This window comes from Amblyomma maculatum, chromosome 10 (assembly GCF_055883805.1).
Source record: "Amblyomma maculatum isolate TAMU_Amacu chromosome 10, ASM5588380v1, whole genome shotgun sequence".
In the NCBI taxonomy this organism is placed as follows: Eukaryota; Metazoa; Arthropoda; class Arachnida; order Ixodida; family Ixodidae; genus Amblyomma; species Amblyomma maculatum.
Window position 1 is genome coordinate 35,978,804 of NC_139353.1, and position 18,355 is coordinate 35,997,158.

General features: G+C 44.9%; 1 protein-coding gene across 1 annotated transcript in view; it reads left to right on the plus strand.

Moving 5' to 3' along the window:
* The first annotated feature begins 1,302 nt into the window (after nucleotides 1-1,302).
* The window catches only part of LOC146176162 (neprilysin-3-like), a 45,768-nt gene continuing 28,715 nt past the window's right edge, over nucleotides 1,303-18,355 (plus strand). Inside the window, exons 1-5 of the mRNA XM_084581269.1 lie at nucleotides 1,303-1,398; nucleotides 2,928-3,027; nucleotides 3,277-3,474; nucleotides 7,022-7,090; nucleotides 8,220-8,273. Of these exons, the coding sequence (XP_084437395.1) occupies nucleotides 1,303-1,398; nucleotides 2,928-3,027; nucleotides 3,277-3,474; nucleotides 7,022-7,090; nucleotides 8,220-8,273 (517 nt within the window). The remainder of the gene's footprint in view (nucleotides 1,399-2,927; nucleotides 3,028-3,276; nucleotides 3,475-7,021; nucleotides 7,091-8,219; nucleotides 8,274-18,355) is intronic.

Here is an 18,355-nt window from a genome sequence, read left to right on the forward strand (position 1 = left end):
ATTGTATTTTAACGCGGATAATGATAATAATAATAACAATAATAATATTAATTCTGTTGACAATGTTTTCTGTTGACAATGTACAGTAACGTTGATAAATATATGTTTTCTTAATGCCAATATGAACTTTTTCTATGTGTGACATGAGCAAATGTTCAATGTAAATAATGAAATCAAATTAAGCCGCCCCAGTCCATAGTGGTTGAAAGAATAGAGCCATGCTGTATGAATGTATGCGTGCATTTTTTGTTTTTAATATTATTATTTTTTTTCCTTGTCTTCTATGTTCATATTTATGTATTGTACCAGCTTTCTGATGTACTGCTGTAGACTGCTTAGTTTGTTACGGGGGCAGATACCTCGTCAGGCAATCATGCCTTTTGTCCCTGCCACCCGCAGGAAGGAGTGATTTCCGGCAAATAAAAAAATGAATGAATGAATGAATGAGTGAATGAATGAATGAATGAATGAATGAATAATAATAATTGGTTCACAGGAAGGGAAAGGCGCAGTATCTGTCACACTTGCTCTGTGGACACCTGAACCGCGCCGTAAGGGAAAGGATGGAGGTGGGAGTGAAAGTGGAAAGAGAGACAGGGGAGTCGTAGTGGAAGGCTTCGGAGTAATTTCGACCATGTGCGCTGACATCGCACAGCACACGGACGCCATTTCGTTTCGCCTCCATCGAAATGCAGCCACCGCGGTCGTGATCGAACCCGGGAACTCCGGCACAGTAGTGGGGCGCGCGCCTTACCACTGCACCACCGCGGCGGGGAACGCGAATGGGCTGCAAAGGTTTTTGAAAAATCGGAGCAGGAAGTAAAGGATATTTATTAGACGGCTACTATATGATAGCTTGCAATGAGTTTTGTGAAAGCTGGAGCTCAGTAATAAACCATTAGATGTGTTCAACCCTGCTGAACCGAATGTGGAGCGAAAGCGGCTGCGGAACCAGAGTATCCGGATGCGAAGCCGACCACCGGCAGCTGCGTTTCGATGGAGACGAAATGGAGAGGCGTCCGTGTGCTGTGTTATGTCAGTGAGCGTATAAGATCAAGTGGCCGCCGAAATTACTCCGTTGTAGACGGAATCCACTCTCATTTCCTGCGCATGTGATGCCGGCAGACGCTTTCCTGCTCCACTCGGCCAGGTTTTCCGCGGTGGCGCGAGCATGCTCAGTGCGGAAGCTACACTCTCGCTCTTCTCCGAGCTGGTACGCGCGTCTGCTGAGATGCCGCTCCCCTCCTCCTCTCTGTAGCGAGCGCAGCAGCAAACACCCATGGAACAGCGCAGCTTGTTACCATGGGGTACGGCGCATGCACAGTAGAGTCTTGTGCCAAGTTAAGCGCCGCGCACGGAGGAGCCCAGAAGGGAAGTCGCCAGATGGTGCTGGGACAGGTGGGTCACCGCCGCTTGCGGCGAGGGCTGGCCTGCCATCAAATTTTTGGGCTGATGTGGGCCGTCGTTGCACCCGCCACCGCTTCGTTGGTGGATGGCGGCTGTTGTTGCGGCGCGCGTCTTTCTTCTCCCTCTTTCTTTTTTCTTCTCTATTTTCTTTTCTGTCTGCGCGGGGCGGCGGAGGTGGCTCGGCTGCAGGGCCAGTGGCGAGCCCGTGCATTTTCTTTTCCTTCTTTCTACAGCCACAACAACAACAACAACGGAGAAGCCCGTGGAGGGCGGCCGTCAGGCTCGGTTCCGGCTGAACCAGTTGCCATGGTTCGGCGCATGCGCAGTTGCGGCCTTTGGGAGCGACCGGCGAAATACACAAACCTAGCCCATTGCAGGTCAACTTCTATGTTAAGCTTTCGTTACAAAAAAAAAAAAAAGATTGGCTGTGATTTAGCTCTGGTTAACCCTAGTCGAGTAGCGATAGCTACAGACTCCCGGCTACGCTTAGACTTCGCTTGAAGTTAGACATGTTATTATTAAATTTGGTGGTTTCCCACTAGCCAACGAAAAAAAGAGATGTCGTCAATCAACGGATAAAACTATTTTTCACACCAATGAATTCGCTTCTATGATCGGTGAAGTAATGGGTTTTCGTGGCGACATCGTCAATGGCGTAGTAGGCTAAGCGTGCTCATCTAGCGGCATCGCTTTCACGGCGTTTGGACAACCGTTCTAGACGCTCCTCTTGAGTCTCTTCAGCGCGCTGTCTCCTCGTCATTTCTATGGCGATCGCTGGCCTCCTTCAGGCTGGCCGACATCTCACCATTAATACTGCGGCCTCAACTATGGCTGCAGGGACGCGAGCTCTCCCCTTCTATACTCCCGGCTATCATAGCTGCGGGAGTGCGGTGTTACACTGGCTGGAGAACAGACCCGGTTTATAAAGTCTGTACGATGCCTGTCTTGGAAACGAGTTCGTTTGCAGCCGGACGCCAAGTGGTAGCCTGACACTTCTTTCAATATTCTTCAGATGGAGAATACTTCACCCGCCCTTGTCTGAAGTATTATGTGATCTCCTTGCAACACACTAAGCGATCCTGCCTCGTTCAGCACTGAGCGAGTCCACAAGCACGGAAAGCAAGCTCTCGAGTTAATTCGTGGACAGCCTCGTTCACAGCGAGGGAGGCGGCCACAGGCGTCCAGGTTATTTTAAATCGTCTGTTATGCCTTCTGGTCGGCAGGATTCTCTTCGTCTCTGGGTAATTCGCCCTCTGGTGAGTTGCTGACTATAATTTTGGCTCACGCACTTGCAATTTTAAGTGATATACAAATTATTCGCCGATATCAGAGCAAACTATTCGTACAATGCTACTTGCTATCATCTGAGTTTCTCCTCTGGCTACATCTATAGTACCATTCGGCCGTTGCCATACTGAAGGGGCATCAAGGGATGAGAAGAATCTTTCCGTAAAAGAAGACAAAGAAGCTAGCACCTAGTCCTAGTGCACCATTGTTCCCCTTTTTCTTTTCCTTTTTAGTCCAAATTCTATTTTATGACTCCAAATTATCCAAATTCTCCGCTCCTTGTCCACGAGTATTTTGTATCTGCAATGCATCCTGACCAATCCCCCAGCGTCGGTATGTTCCAGTACGATTGAGGACATCATCATCATCACAGCGGGATGAGAGGACTGTGGCTGTGGAGGCAACCAAACGACACCTTGAGAACTGGATAAGGCACACTAGATAAATAGTGTTAGTGGTGTTGCGCCAGGGCGGGGCAGACTCCGTCACAGTAGGGCATTGACTTGGCTAGGACCTGTCTGGTCGACCTGGTAAAAAAAGGAAGCCTCAGCATCAATCCAATCCAATCAAAATCCAACGAAGGATATGCCACCATCCCCATCATTATCACCATCACCAGGTCAGCCCCACTGTTCGTAACAGAGCTGTCGTCTCGTCGTCGGTTACCTGTCTTCACGCTACAAGACTGCGCTGAAAGGTTACTGTCTCGCACACCCCCAGGTGCTGGTGCCTTCGCAATCGCTCTTACATCTAGCCTCTCCTCCTGGTGTCCAGCCCGTGGTGAGCACAGCTTCAGTGCTTTGTTTATTCTTATGATGCAGTCATCCCGATGAGATGCCTAGGCCGCCGCAGTGCTAGGCGTCGCTCTTCTCAGTGTTCTCATACAAAATATTCTTGGTTCCATAAAAAGACGTAATCAGGTTTCCCCATTTTGTTATTGTTCCATATCCTAGACAAGGAACTGTGTTGTAATCAGCCGCATCGTACCGTTACATTATATGAAAACAAATTTTTGTAGCTTTCATTGAAATGTCATGACGACTTTATTCTCACAAGCCGGACGTAAGCGCCAGCTGCTGGCATTCCTGCTACCTAGAAGTATCAAGGGCCAGAGATTGTTCCTCCAGCCGTGTTTTCCTGGCACTCAGTGAGTTCACACCATTGCCCAAAGTCGCCGTGATGCTGCTATCTCTGCTAGCTAGTTTCTTCTGCTCGAGCACGGAAGTCCCATTCCAGCGTGTTGATTAGGATGCGTTTTTCGATGGCGGCAGTTGTAATTTTTCCTGGCTTTCAGTTCGCTGCTGATAGCTCGCCGTTATGTTTTGTCACAATGGCTGCGACGCGCTAATCGCCGGGGAAAAAAGATGCCGGCGCCGGTGCAATGAATAAACACGATTACTCTGTTTTGCTGACACCACGAGTTCAGCTGACGTCATCGCACGCCTGTCACGTGAACTCTGACGTTATTCAGGATCACTCATCTTTGAGGGCCAGATGTCCTTAGTCATGATTAAATGCTGCGTTATCCAAGTGTCATGCCATAGCTCTACATAGAAAACACAGTGGGCAAGACTTGTCGCTAGGCAGGCTGTCCCAATTCGACCTTGGCTCAGGGTAAATGTCACCTAGACGAGGTCAAGCGGTTCCCGGGATTATATCTCATGGAGCAAAGCTAACACTAAACCGCGCCGTCACTCTCCGGGATTGAAGGTGAAGGAGCAAAGGTACACTGTAAAATGTCCCACTACGCTCAACACCTAGAAGCAAAGAGCTTCTCGAGAGTATCAGGTTGAGTAACCGCCTTCAGTGCGGCTATTCTGAACGAGTAGGAGAATTGGCTGGTGAGAGCTGTGGTCTCGAGAATTTTTCCTCTAATAAATGATCATGTTTCACTGGGAAATTTACCTTGCTCTTCCACCATTCTGGAGAGGTGCGCAGATCACCGGCTAAATACTCTAATTATAGTGTACTAGATTAGCACCTAATCTAGTTCACTGTAGTTATAACACCTGAGGACCAGTGCGGTCGGAAGTTATTCTTAGTTTGGTTTGGTTTGGTTTGTGGGGTTTAACGTCCCAAAGCGACTTAGGCTATGAGAGACGTCGTAGTGGAGGACTCCAGCAATTTCGACCACCTGGGGTTCTTCAACGTGCACTGACATAATACAGTACACGGGCGAAGTTATTCTTAGTAGTAAGATTGCTCGCTATATTGAGCTGGCAGTGCCCTAGCTAAGGCGTTGCGGTATTGGCTTTAATTACGGCCTGATAGTATTTATTTTATAGTACGATTCAATCATCGCAACCGATGTTCAGGAGGCAATCCCTGAATTTTGACGGCGGAACAAAGATGGCTTGCCAGTTTGATCCATCCGAAAACCTTTACTTTTTGGAGGCGTTGCTTCCTATTTTGTCGTCTGCATGCAGTGCCATACTTGTGGCGTACTCTATTAAAGGATCCGGGGCAGCTGTCCGAAAAAGCAAACGAGCGCAATCTCCGTCGTATATATGCACAACTGCAAGTATCCTCATTTGAAACGCACTGTTTGGTTTTGCTGGGTGATTAAACCAGCCTTTGAAACCATTGTCAACGCGCCATTTTACGCTGGACCATGAAGGGTTGTATATACAAGAGACACATTCACAACTCAATATAGAATTCCTTTTCGTATTCTGTGAGCACCACCCAAGAAGAGCGAAATGCCGTAAAAAAAAAAAAAAAAAAGAGGGATTTTATTTTTTTTTTTTTTTGTCAGAGCAATATACGTTTCTCTGTTCTGCAACAGATTTTTCGTTAATTAGACAATCGATGGGGGTGAGTGCTAGTGAAGTAGTCATTGTCTTTCATATGTCTCCTTATCGCAATGCATCAGCGACTAGGCGCATCATGCAGCAACAGTTTTTTTGCAGTCTGTGACGTATTTGAGTTGTGGTATATGCCAGAACACGCTAAGTTTTCGAATTTATAGGCGTTCATGTCCTTTCTACAGTGAGCATTTGGGCATCCTGACGCTGCATGTTATAAAAAGCACCGAGTATTAGTAAACAGACACCTGTTTTTTTCCCGACTGAACTCCACGAGGCAACATAATAGAACAGAATGATGACTAGTTCTATTAGCTATAAGAAATACGCAGCAAATAACCACCCATTATAGGGGGAACATATATTGGCTCGGCACAAGCTGTCTCTTAGTTTTTGATTATACAGGATGACCATACAAAGGTACGGCTATGGAACATCATGTTGTACTCTTGAGTTCTCTTTAATTTGTGCGAATCTCTTCATCATAAGATGGCAGTTCACCGCAGATTATCGTGCTTACCAAACAACAAATATCCTTTCTTTAGAGCAGTAGGACTCGTTATACACGAGCACGAGACGTTTTGATCGGTTTTTTTTCAAAAAGCTCAGAATGACTTTGTGCTTTGTTTACACATAATTGTTTGTTTTTCTGGAATGTCTCAATGTTTTTCGGCTTTATAGCTCGCCGAAAATTGAGAAAATAGTGAAAACTCTTTATCGCATATAAAACTGGGTATTCGCGTGTATAGGGCAGAAAATTCAAGATGCTTTATAAGTCGCAGGCAGCATGAGCAAAGCTTTAAGTTACTGAAAATGCTGTAAACAATTATGTGCTGCTCAAAAGCGTAGGTTGCACTAGTGTCTCATTTATCTCCGTTAATATGCATTTAATGTAAAGCAGAGAGCCAAGTACAGCCGTCAGAACACTTAACAAGAACGCTAGGGCGCGTGGCCTGGACGACTATTTGCTTCGCTCAGCGCTAGCCGCTCGGTCTGATATGCTGCATGACATGTTTGAGGTTGGGAAAGATCGCTGAAGCCCTTTAGTCACCTTAACAGGCTGTCGGACTCACCGACTAGCGCTGAACGGCGCTTAAATTCTGCGAGGCCATGCGCTTGAGAATTTGTGTTAAGACTATTGACGACTGTACAGGCAATCTACAAATATTAAAAGCAGTAAACAATTATTTAATTCAGCCTCGTTCGGAGAATACAATACTATGCTCGTGAATAATTGGCGACATTTATTTTTCAGCTCCTGCACTGTCGTTCCTACGCGCTGTTCCCGCCGGCCAAACGTTTTTCAGCCGCTCCGAAGGCAGCGTTTCAGACTACAGTCCCTGTGCCACGAGCTGCTCTCTGGAGTGTCCTAGATGGGCAAGTTTATCTATGAGGCTAATATAAAAACACAAAATTACATGAATTCTGCTCGCATTTCTGAAATTATAAAGTACAGTGCTGTTTAAAGGGAAGCCCAAGTAAGAATTAACGAATTCATAGCAACCTTTTCTTTTGTGCTGCAGAGGGGTACCCATTGCGATCCGATCAGTACTTCGTCAGCGGCGGCTCCTCTGGCATAACTCCAATGACGTGTAAGTACGAACAACGCATTCCTAGGTAAGAAATTCTTTTTAAACTGCGAGAACTTCCGTTGGAAAAAAAAAGAAACAAATTTTGTAGGAGCTATTCTGCCGTAAATGTTTCGTTAGGTTGTGTTTTGTTTTTGATTCCTCGGTCATTTCATATGTGCTTTCTGTAAATACGAACAGAAAAGTTAAGAGAACTTGACCGAGATTATCCCTTACGCCGAGTTTCTGTTTGCATCCTTCTTTTATTTCAAATTTGTACGGTCTCTAGAACCAGTAAAAATTGGTAACGCTTTATTTTCTGTCATATCATTACCTGTCATGTAACAGCATCTTTCAGGCCTTGTCGCCCGCTACACGAAAATATCTGTCGACGTTGTTGAACACTCGATGGCACCCACAAGGTTTTCTGCCCTCTCAACAGCCGTCGCCAGCCCACCGAAATGGCGAGTAGGACTGCAGCATGCGCAACAAATACCGTTGTGGCAGAAATCCATTCCTCCTATCTTTTCTATGCTTGTACAGGCATCCACAGCAAACTTCCGCACGACGCCAGAGTTAGAACATTCCATACCAAAATTGTGACGTGACCGTGATTCAGACAGCTCTTCGAGAGTATCATGCCAGTCCGCTACCGATTTGTCATTAAACTAGGACGCAGTTTGCGAAGAAACTTGAACAGATAACATATATACATGCACGTGTATGCCTTCAAATGATGGTTTTGGTACGCACAAGCGACTGTGTCTGAATTCTGAGGTAGTGGCTCCAACAAACAGATAATTGCTGTTTTTTTTTTTTTCATGAACGTGTTTTTGTTCATAGCCTATATATTCATAGTCATAAGTATTCTCAGCATAGGCACAGGAATCTTCCTTAAAAACGCCTGTAATTTCCCACACACTTCTTACAGTGTACGTACGTACACAACTTCTCGTTGGATTGTGCAGACTGATTCTGTGCTACTAATTTAGAAACTCCGTCTTTGTGCGTTTTGTATTTTTGAGGCAGATTTCAATATACGAAATCTTTCTCTTTATAATGGAAGGTCTATATCCTACCTTGATAAAATATTGTTTTCAAGGAAATAGTTGTACAGGAATGTAGCCAAGTTGCCTTTAATTACATTTTACAGATGAAGGATCTCCGTTAGGGTCCGGTGCGTACCTCATCAGCGCCGACTCTGCAAGTGAGTCTCAAATGCCGAGTAACCACGCACAACGGCGTTCCTAGACAACAACAAAAACAATAAAACTGTGGGAGTTTAAGTATGGCTCGAATCTAGTGAAAGAGCGAAAGCTGTGAGTGTTGCAGTGAATTTTTCTGCGGACACCTCCGCCGTCACAACGTCCGAACGAACCTTCTGTCTTAGCAACTAACTGTTGTCGTTCGCCTCTACCAGCTACCGAGTTATTTGCCTTCTCCTCCTTCTTTCGCTTCTTTCTCTTCCTCTTCTTTCTCTTCTTTTTTTACTTCATCATCTTCTTTTTCTTATTCTCCTTTCCTCCTCCAACTCCTGGCACAGCTCTCGGTCTGTACCATGTGACAGTTGCCAGGCAACAGTCACGTGGCACGGTGCCACGCCGACTGCTTGAAAACCTAGCACAGTGTAGCTTTCGCTACAAAAGAAGACTGAGCATCTCCGACAGTCGTCCTGTAGACAGTTCGTTGTATAGGTTGTCGGTGATGTTCTGCGAATTGTTAATGTTTTGGATTTTTGTACTTCATTAAATGTAAAAATGGCTATGACGTATAAGTATTGCTTTGCATCAATACTTTCCTTTTTGTTTCTTTCAAATACCGAACCCAGACGCTTTTCAGAAATGTGATGCATATTACATATCCGCCGTGTTAAACTATACATTATAAAAGTCTTTTGATCAATCTTAACCGTAACCGCTCGGTGGACTGAACCTCTACATTTGTTCCCTTGTTCCGCAACCAAGCACTGAACGACACTGAAAGACAAAGTGTCATCCGTAATTTATGCAAATTTAGCACTCCTGTAGTAAACTGTAGTCAGCACTTATGGCCACTAATATTTATCTATTCTGCCGGAGGCTGTCTTTTAAAACCAATGTATTTTTATGTGATTGCACTTTTTGTCTTACCGAGCTTCATGCTGGCTTTCTTGCCTTCCAGGTCCCAAAGCGGAGTAAGTCTTGTCTCAGCACTTACTATATTAGCTTGACAGTCAACAGTAAATAGCGATAGTTAGGCTTTTCACTTTACTGGAAAGCTTAGCGAATTGCCGACCCTCGGTCTGAGCCCGAAGCATTTCCCATCCTCACTCGATTTCACACTCCGCCGCGCGTCGTTTCGCTCCAAGCCGTATGAAAACGTTTGCAAGCTGGCCTCGGACAGCTGCTGGGAAGGTGCCATGTCCATCATGGAGAACTTGTTGCGATGGTTACCACATTTTCCTCCTCATTTATATACAGGGCGTGTCATGTAGTACGTTACCCAGTGGTGAATAACTGGAGCGCACCGCTCTTTGCTGAAAACCATACCGCATTGTTTGTCATTGTTAGGACTCTTCAGAGCCCTACAAATCCCGGCAGGCCAAAGACTGCCAATTAAAACAAAAATTTGATTAGCGTATAATACATGTGCCTTTCGTGTGTCACATGATACATGTGCCTTTATTTGTGTCATCGTGTGTCATGGTACAGACGGTCGAACAAGGAGGTGGCTGCTAAATCGAGGTCAGCGCACACATATTTTTTTTTATTTTATTTTATTTATTTACTCTCAAGGCCAAGGCATTACAGAGAGGAGTGGGTTAATAAACACAATTTGAACAAAAACAAGAACAGGGAACTGAATACATTATACAATATAGACAATGGTACATTAAATGGTATTAGAAATGGTTGTTTTGAAGAGACTGGTGTCAATAATGGCAGCGAGGGAGGCGGGAAGGTGGTTCCAGTCAGAACAAGTCTTTGGTATGAAAGAATTAAAATGTAGATTCGTCCGGCAGTTGGGTATGGCAACCTTGAACTTGTGGTCGGTGCGGGATGAAATATATGATGGTGGCTGAAACAGAGAGGATCTAAGAGTGGAATTGAAATGAAAAATCTTATGAAATAAGCAGAGGCGTGATATTTTTCGGCGAAGAGACAGGTCAGGTATATTAAGGTTTGACTTCATTATGGAGACACTGACAGTACGCTGATAGTTTGATAGTATGAAACGTGCAGAACGATTTTGGATGGCTTCAACATTGTTAATGAGTGTATTGATATGCGGATCCCAGATTGATGACGCATACTCGAGTTTCGGTCGGACCAGGGTTTTATAAAGCATCAACTTTATATTAGTAGGAGCAAGAGAAAAATTCCGGCGTAAGTAACCTAGTGTGCGACTGGCATTTTTTGTTACGTAGTCGATGTGAGTTTTCCAGGAAAGGTCATCAGTAATGTGCACACCGAGATATTTATAAGATGCAACTTTGGTTAGATGGGCACCATTAAGCTTGTAATCGCAGGGAAAGTAGTTAGTAAGATTACGTGAAACTCGCATTGCCTTGCATTTAGTATGGTTTAGTTTCATTAACCAAGTGTCGCACCAAGAAGAAATAGTATCTAGATCAGATTGAAGGTCAAGATGATCGGCAGGGTTAAGGATTTCGCGATAAATAACACAATCGTCAGCAAACAGTCTTATTGAAGAAGATATGTTGTCGGGTAAGTCATTAATGTATATTAAAAACAGCAGAGGTCCTAAGACAGATACTTGTGGTACGCCAGAAGTTACAGGGCATGCGGGTGAATTGCAATCATTAGCTGTTACGAACTGCGTGCGGTTAGAAAGAAAGCATTCTATCCACTTAAGAACGTTAGGATCGAAGTTCAGTGCACTTAGCTTGAGCATTAGTAATCTGTGGCATACGGTGTCGAAAGCTTTAGCGAAGTCAATGAATATGCAGTCTATAATGGATGAACGATCAATAGCAGAAAATAAGTCATTAGTAAAGCAGAGCAGTTGTGTTTCACAGGAATAGTTTTTTCTGAAGCCATGCTGATAGTTACTGAAAAATGAATTGGACTCGAGGAAGGTTACAATGTGACAATAAATGATGTGCTCAAAAATTTTGCATGGTACACTAGTTAATGATATGGGCCTGTAATTTTGTGGACAATGAGAGTTACCTGATTTGTGCAAAGGAACCACCTTCCCCACCTTCCAGTCATCAGGGAGAACACATGATTCCAAATACTGTGAAAAAATATTTGTTAGTATCACTGAAGAGTATATATGGAAGTATTTCTTAAAAATTTCGGGTTTATTCCATCTTCACCGGGAGAAGAAAACTTTATATTCTCGAGTAATTTGCTAATGCCAGCCCAGTCAACTACAATCGGGTCCATCACTGAAAAACTGCAAGCAGGTAAAGTAGGAAATGAACATGGCACAATGGTACAAAATGACAACGAAAAAATGGAGTTTAAGACAGTACAACAATGAATTCTTGGAATAGGTAGATCATCATCAGATGTAAGGTCTATGGGTTTTTTTTCGTTCCCATTAATAATGTTCCAAAACCTGCGGGGGCTGTTGTTTAACAAGGACGGAAGTGTTTTATTGAAGAAAGCGTGTTTGGCGACAGATAATGCATTTGTGTATTCATCAGCCACACGGTGATAAGCGGCCCATCTTTCCTGACTCATTGTAAGCCTTGCACGCCTAAAAATGCGCTTCTTTTTGTTCAACAGCCGTTTCAGCGTTGGCGTAAACCAAGGCGAGGTTGTACGGTTTCGTATCCTACGCAGGGGCACATATTTGTTAGTCAGTTCAGCAATTTTGGTTTTAAAAATGAGCCAGTTGTCATTAACCGATCGCTTGGAGAACATCTCAAGGAATTCATTTACGAAAACTTGAAGTTCGATATTAATTGATGAGTAGTCTGCTCTTGCGTAATCCCTAATTAGTTTCAACCTGCTTTGCTTACGAGGTGAGGTGGTAGACACATTAAAAACAACGACTGAGTGATCACTCAGGCCTGGTAAAACGGAAAGGGAATGAACAAAGTCTGGGTGTGTGCTTAGCACTAGATCCAAAATAGTTGCACTAGACTGAGTAACGCGAGTTGGACTTTTAACAAGCTGAGTTAGATTAAAGTCAGAACATGTGTTAATGAAAGAATTACACTCTGAAGAATTAACGGTAGGTTCAGGATAGGATAGGGACCAGTTGATGTTTGGAAAATTGAAGTCACCTAGGACAAAAATAGGAGACCGAGGAAACTTCTGATGCAAGGTATTCGAAGCATCATGAAAGTCGATAGAGAAGCCGATGGGCGAACTGGGTGAACGATAGCAGGCACATAAAAGGAAATCCATGTGATTGAAACGTATACTGACGCAAACAATTTCAAGTGTAGAAACCAACTGAACGTGAAAAGAAACAAGTGTATCGGAGACTGCAACCAGAACGCCGCCACCAGGCCGACTGTCCCGGTCGCATCGATAGATGTACTTCTTTTGGCAGTCTAAGATTTCGCAGTTGTCAATGTTCGCGGAGAGCCACGTTTCAGTTAAAATAACAATTTCAGATGAGCATGTGTCTATAAAAGCTGACAAAGCTTCTCGTTTGTTTATGACGCTTCGAATGTTTCAAAGCAGAAAGGAAAGTTCTTGCAGTGAAGAGCGTAGATGTGATCTCGCTTGTGGCTATGAAGGGGGAGGCGTGACATCTGTATTAGAAGATGACGGTCGGGACAGATCTGGAGAGTGCTCGCGGCTTGGCGCAGCCTCAGAAACGCGGTCAGTGACAGGACAGTACACATAGCTCTTGCCGTTTATAACCACTCTATTGTATTTTAACTGATATTTCTTCCCGGCAGATTTGGCAAAATCAATCAGCTTTTTACGGGTGGCTCTTGTGGCTCTGCAGAAGTCTTCGCTGATTGAAATGCCGGTATCTCGCAGTTTCGACCTTTGTGACAAGATAGCGTCTTTAATTTTAAACGATAAAAAACGAACTAGGACAGGCCGGTGCCTGTCCTGGACGAATGCACCTAATCTATGTGCACGAGAAATAGCGTCGTCGGCTAAATGCAAATCAAACAACTTAGCAATTATTTCTCGAACTTTTTATTCAGAGGCAGCCCAAGTCTCAGATATACAATCGGAAATCCCATAAAACACTAGGTTGTCCCTGCGGGACCGGTCGTTCGTTGAAAACAGTTTGTGCACCGACTAACTCATGCACGCAGTCGCGTGAATATATATATTTTTTACATTTCATGGGCTTTCTTTCCCAAGATTGGAACGAAAGTATAATACCTGAAGTGCTTTGCCACAAAAGCACGGATCTGTTGTTCGTGAGCGCCCTGTGGGTTTTAATAATATTGTGTGAGTCCGCTAGCGCAGTTATGTTTTCAAGCTGCATGCGAAAGATACTACAAGGAGTGTCTTGCGGCTATAAACAGTGGTTTTAATGCGATGAAATTATTTGTCCCATTACCAGAAAAGTCGGCGGCGTGTGACACGTGGAGTGCTTATTTGCGAGTTGATCCTACAAATCCCGGCGATGACAAGAAATAAGAGGATTTCGTCGAGGTTTAGGTCAGGTTCTATCCTGACACGCTCAGGATATGTATCCTGACCAACTCTCGACCAAGACTACCTCACTTCAGACAATGCGACACATGTCGATTATCTATATATACTGGGAAAATTGTAGGCAATCACGTGGTGACAGTTTTCCTGAGCCGATAAACTCGTATCGAAGCTGCGCTCTTTCTTTTTTTTTTTTACTCGAAATCCAAATCTAGCCAAGTCGCTCTGGGACGGTAGCCAGTTCAAGGCAATCCATGTGTGGCGTTGGCATGCCAACAAAACGATGCGCCCTGCTAGTTCACTATACTGCTAGCGTTAGGAACGACGGAGTCGGACAGAATCGAAGATAGGGCATGTTTATCCCTCATTCGTTCTGCTGTCGGTGATATGAAGTAAAGCTAATGTCATTTGTATGATTTAAAGGCAGTTAATAGGACAAAAAACTAAATAACAATGACGAATTCTCTCCGAGGCGGGTTGTTGTGGCTGTAGGAAGAAGGAAAAGAAAATGCACGGGCCTGCTACTGGCTCGGTAGCTGAGCCACCTGATTGACCTGATTGATTTATAGGAAGAGAAAGGTGCGGTAACTGTCTCACTTGTTTTCTGTGGACACCTCAACCGCGCCGTAAGGGGAGGGAGGAAGGGGGAGTGAAAGGGGAAAGAGAGAAAGAGGAATCTTAGTAGAGGGCTACGGAGTAATTTTGACCACCTGGGGATCTTCAACGTGCGCTGACATCGCACAGCACACGGACGCCTCTTCATTTCGCCTCCATCGAAATGAAGCCGCTGAGGTCGGGTTCGAACCCGGGTACTCCGGCACAGTAGTCAGGCGTCTTAAGCTGAGCTGAGCCACCTCCGCTGCCTCGTGCAGACAGAAGAGAGAGAAAGTAGAGAAAAAAGAAAAAGAAGAGGGAGAGAAAGACGTGCGCCGCAACAGCCGTCGTCCACCCCCTAAGCGGTGGCGGGTGCAATGACGGCCTACAACAGACAAAAATTTGGCGGCTGGCTAGCCCCCACCACAAGCGGCGTTGACCTACCGTCCCAGCCAGGAACAGCCACCCCTCCGAGGCGGATGACTTGGACGCCACCATGTTGACGACGCTATTTTAAGGCGATAGCCTATAATGGCCCATGCTGTCGTGGGCAAAGTGGGTCCCGCTTTTGGGGTGTTCTGATTGGCCGAGGCAGCATGCGTCCCTGTCATCTGCAATGCCGCATTGAACGCGTGCCAAGGAACGCCACTCAACAGGAGCGATGTGTAGTAATAATAATAATAATAATAATAATAATAATAATAATAATAATAATAATAATAATAATAATAATAATAATAATAATAATAATAATAATAATAATAATAATAATAATAATAATAATAGTAATAATAATAATAATAATAATAATAATAATAATAATAATAATTATAATTGGTTAACAGGAAGGGAAAGGCGCAGTATCTGTCACATTTGTGTCTGCGGACACCTGAACCGCGTCGTAAGGGAAGGGAGGAAGGGGGGAGTTAAAGTGGAAAGAGAGAAAGAGGAGCCGTAGTGGAGGGCTACGGAGTAATTTCGACCACCTGGGGATCTTTAACGTGCGCTGACATCGCACAGCACACGGACGCCTCTTCATTTCGTCTCCATCGAAACGCAGCCGCCGAGGTCGGGTTCGAACCCGGGAATTCCGTCCAAACACAATTTTGGGAAAAAGTGTGATGGATACTGCGCTTTTCCTCTCCTGTAAAACAATTATAGTTAAGGCGAAAACCTTTAATTGCACATATTGTCATGGAGGCGAAACGAAGAGGCGTCGTGTGCTGTGCGATGTCAGCGCACGTTAAAGATCCCCAGGTGGTCGAAATTACTCCGTAGCCCTCCACTACGGCTCCTCTTTCTCTCTTTCCACTTTCATTCCCACCTTCCTCCCTTCCCTTACGGCGCGGTTCGGGTGTCCACAGAGCAAGTGTGACGGTTACTGCGCCTTTCCCTTCCTGTGAACCAATTTAACTTTAACATATTGTCATGGACAAAGTGTGTCCTGTTTTTGCGCCGGCTGTCGTGTGGCGTTCCTTGGCGCGCGTTCAAGTGTGGGATCGCAGTTGGCAGGAACGCTCGACAAGATGAGACTTCTGGAGGAAAGGCACAGTATCTGTCACACTTTTTCCGACCGGCTATGTTCCGACAAGTGTGCGTTTGGATGGTACGCCATTGCTTTTCTCGCGTGGCGTTTCTTGGCGTGCGTTCAAGTGTGGGATTGCAGATGGCAGGAACGCTAGACAAGATGAGACTTCTCAGGCTTTCGCCTTTCACTACTTTAGTCGCTAAAGTCCCTCGTAATTTATTTCCTCGCGTCAGCAAGAGCGCTCCCGATAAATTCGAGAAACGACGTACGTGACGCGGTCGTAAATGAACGCTCGATCTGAAAAGCGCTTGGCGCATACGTACAACGAAGCACGCTATTTTACAGCGTTCGCTGTCCATAAGCGTATATTTGCGTACTCTCTACTAAAAGTCTCTAGTGTCATCCGATCTCTCATTTCGCATAGTGTACATCGTCTTGTCCAACATGGAAGCTAGCTCTAGAGAAGGATTCGAACCGACGATATATATGCACCTCAATCCTACGTCTTTGTCGGCAATTATATCGAATTTATGATGTAATCTGTCCTTGTAGACCGTTTCCGCCTGGTGTCACACGATTGTTCTTAGCATACAGTGATAGCCACGCATGGCAGTTAGGAAGATAGCTGGCGATAGAAAATTGAACCGACGACATACGTGCCTCCATTCTTTATACCTTAAAATAAGGCTTCCACGGATGTCGGGCTGGCTATCGGCGTGAAGCACTGCAGTTTAAGTCGAATATGCTAACATTACGCGGGAATCAATACTATGAGAATGGCAATGCAGGCCAGAAAACTCACTCGAAATAATGTCAACTGCGAGTCTACAATGCTTTCGCATTTATACACATAAGCTGTCTTAAATGTTGCGGCAGATTTTTTTTTTATTATTTTTTTTTTGTTTCACCCAGAGTCGGATGCATAAGCAACACACTAAAATTCTATAAGCAGCTGATAGAATGTTAGAGTGACTCCTCCTGTGACTCCGCCAACTCCTGTGATTGCTCATGCATCCGACTTAATCTTATTTTTACTTCAAGATCTACCAAGGTCTTCTTTTTCTCTTCTTCTGCGGCGCGGCGTGGCTACCGACCGGGTTTACCCGACGGCTTGAAGAGGGGCCCCATCTGCGGTCGCTCTAAAGGTCAAACGTGGCTACCAGCCGGAATTACGCGATGGGCTGAAGCCTCGCGTAGTATTGCTTACTCAATAAAATAATGAGCATGCGTCTGGAAGGTGGTAACGACAAACACCGGGATTCTTGCGCCCCTCGTTCTGAGCATCGTAGTCTCGAAAAACACGAGCATTCCTTCGGCAGGTGACATGGTTGGAACTGATGGGTCCGACGTGGAATGGCGCTCCGGAGCCCATTTCTCTTTCGCTTATAGAAGTCGTCGCGCGTGTGGTTGTGTCGGCGGGTTGTGTCACGCGATGAGATTGGATGGCATCGTCGAATGGCAAAGAGCTGCGAACTTGAGCATCTCTCATTTACATGGGAGGGTGAGGTAAAAAACGGACACATGTGTCCCTTAATTACATAGTCCTTTTGAAGTCTCACCGCGTAAAAAGTTACGACTGTGCCTCCTGTAAGTGACACGGGACTATTCAATTCTCTGACCACAAGGTTGCAATGATCCGATTGGTGACCTCAGTCACCTGAAAGAAAATAGCTACTGCACAGTAATTTCCAGACGAGCATTACTGCGAGTGTCATATCATTACAGATGCATAACATAATCATTAAGCATGCCGTAGAAAATTAAGGCTGGATCTTATGTGCCACATGAATCTCATTGATAGTTTGTGAAGATTTTTTTTTAAACAGTCTAACTTTCGGTGCGTAATGTGATGATAACATGTTTCAAAATTGCACATGCAGGGAATCCGACCAGAAAGGAGCAATCACTGCTATCGTCTTCTGTATGCTCGCCGTGCTTGTCATAGGGCTCGGCACGTTTGTGGCCATTGAGATGACAAGAAGTGGTAAGAGCACCGACATATAATACGAACAAAAGGGATTGCGCGATCCAGACCTAAAGATCTTGAGCGACGACTTTTGCCGGCTGCTTTGCTTAGCGGAACCATGACTGCATATCTGTTAAGTAGAGGCCCTAATGCCGCAAGGTAAAGCGGGGCTTTTTATTATATCTTTCGGGGGCCTAACTATGATTTTATGAGAGGTAACTATATTATCGTTTGCGATACTAGGAAACTAATAATAAACTAGGAGTATAGACAAAACGTTATGATTGGATTCGAACCCAGACTCATGTAATGTATAGCCTCAACTCTAGAGCGTTCACCAGCGCTTTATTCAGCCAGAGGGGTGGACTTAGAACGTGCTATAATACTGCAAGCACCGAGGGGAGTGTGATGAAAAGTAAAGAGTAGCATCTGTGCCAGAGCTCTCTTTGGCAGAATACGTACCAACACTGCCAAATGCGACTGCGTGGCTATGCTGCGAACACCCGTATCGGGGACTTCAGGGCTCACTAAATGTTAGCGGTGCATGGTTAAACGCGATTAAACCATGCTTGACGAGCGATAGCTCTCCTCCATAGTTTGGTTAATACATGTTGAGT